The sequence below is a fragment of the Chrysochloris asiatica genome, unplaced genomic scaffold (genome assembly GCF_000296735.1).
Source record: "Chrysochloris asiatica unplaced genomic scaffold, ChrAsi1.0 scaffold00044, whole genome shotgun sequence".
NCBI classification, from domain to species: Eukaryota; Metazoa; Chordata; class Mammalia; order Afrosoricida; family Chrysochloridae; genus Chrysochloris; species Chrysochloris asiatica.
Window position 1 is genome coordinate 8891326 of NW_006408562.1, and position 1501 is coordinate 8892826.

General features: G+C 40.6%; 1 protein-coding gene across 1 annotated transcript in view; it reads left to right on the plus strand.

The window, feature by feature from the left end:
- Positions 1-1501, plus strand: part of OCA2 (oculocutaneous albinism II) — a 223528-nt gene that overhangs the window by 72125 nt on the left and 149902 nt on the right. Inside the window, exon 9 of the mRNA XM_006861920.1 lies at positions 909-980. Coding sequence (XP_006861982.1) covers positions 909-980 — 72 coding nt within the window. The remainder of the gene's footprint in view (positions 1-908; positions 981-1501) is intronic.

Below are 1501 nucleotides of genomic sequence, written 5' to 3' on the forward strand. Positions count from 1 at the left end.
GTCTACCTTTACATTTCCAACCCTCACAGTCAGTCCTGATGGTAATTATTCACTATTGCACCACAAGAGTCGTATCCCCATCTCCTTTCATCAGTCCTGCCCAGACAGATTGGATACTACTCAGTGGAGATTCTACCTTCCTCTGTGCTCTCTGGATGTAGGCTCCCTTTTGATAGCTTGTAAGCCAGTCACTTCTTGCCTTTGTAGCACCCCCATTTTGGGTAAAGCTATCTTTTAAAGTGAATTTAATATCTAGGGGGACAAGACCAAAGGGAGTTCTTTGCAAGTATTAGAAGGGAGAAAGGGTATCCCAGCATTCCTCTGGGTGCCTCTCTGTATGGACGCTGTGGTTCATCCATCCATGATAGGCTTGCCCTGAAAACACTAGTCACAAATAAGGGTGGGTATCTATGCTTCCATTTCTGCATATTTGATGTTAATAATTTCACTTCCAGTTAAATAAAAAATACAAAGATACTGGCATGATTCAGTGATGACCCCGAACTCTTAATTGGATTAAGCATTTGGCTGTGCACATTTTGTTTAATAATAAATGGGCAGAATTGACTTATACTGTATAACTAATGATCCAGTTACCTAGGGATTAAATAGCAAATAATTAATGTAATTTTATTGCAGGCTGCTGTATAAAATAAAATTTATCCTGGATTCTACTGTCTTAGCAGGGTAATCTAATTGTTCAGGAAATTAAAGCATCTTTCTTTAGAAGGTAGACTAATAATGGTGGTGATGGGTATGTGGTGAAGTTCAGACCCTGTAATGATCCTGTGATCTCTTTATTTTTCTAAGAGACATGGTATAGAATGGAGATAAAGACAGACACTCATATCAGCCCAGGTTTTTGTGAACTGAATTTATATTTCTTCTGATTTCCTGTTTCCCTCCAGGTCGTCCACAGAACCCTGGCCGCCATGTTGGGCTCCCTGGCAGCATTAGCAGCATTGGCCTTGATTGGTGATGTAAGTTTAAAAAAAAAAAAAAGTCAGACTCCGAGACATCCAGAAATTAGGCTCACCCTGGTTTTCTCATTCTTTAGAATGCTAGTTCCACATTTTTCTCCAAGAACCGTGGTCTGAACTAACAAACTTTACCATGATGAATATTTTTAATCTATTTTTTTTACATTTCAGTTGTGTGATTTTCTGTTTTTCATATAGCCAAGGAAAGGTTCAGACTCCTGGTGTGGCACTGTAGGATCAGCATTGGATTGTAAACCACAAGGTTGGCAGTTCAAACCTACCAAGAAAGGTTCACAAGGCCATGTATCTGTCTAGGCTTGTGAAGTGGAGTGGTACTATTGTTAGACCTGGGTCATGTCCTCTTGGGAGCTAGAGGAGATTACCTGGCTAGAAGAGAGTTAGGTCTGTGTCCTATAGACTATGGGAGCCCCCTGGAGATGCACAAATGGCATCTTGTTGTTGTTGTTGATGTTAGGTGCCATTGAGTCAGTACCTTATGCACAGCAGAATGAAACACTGCC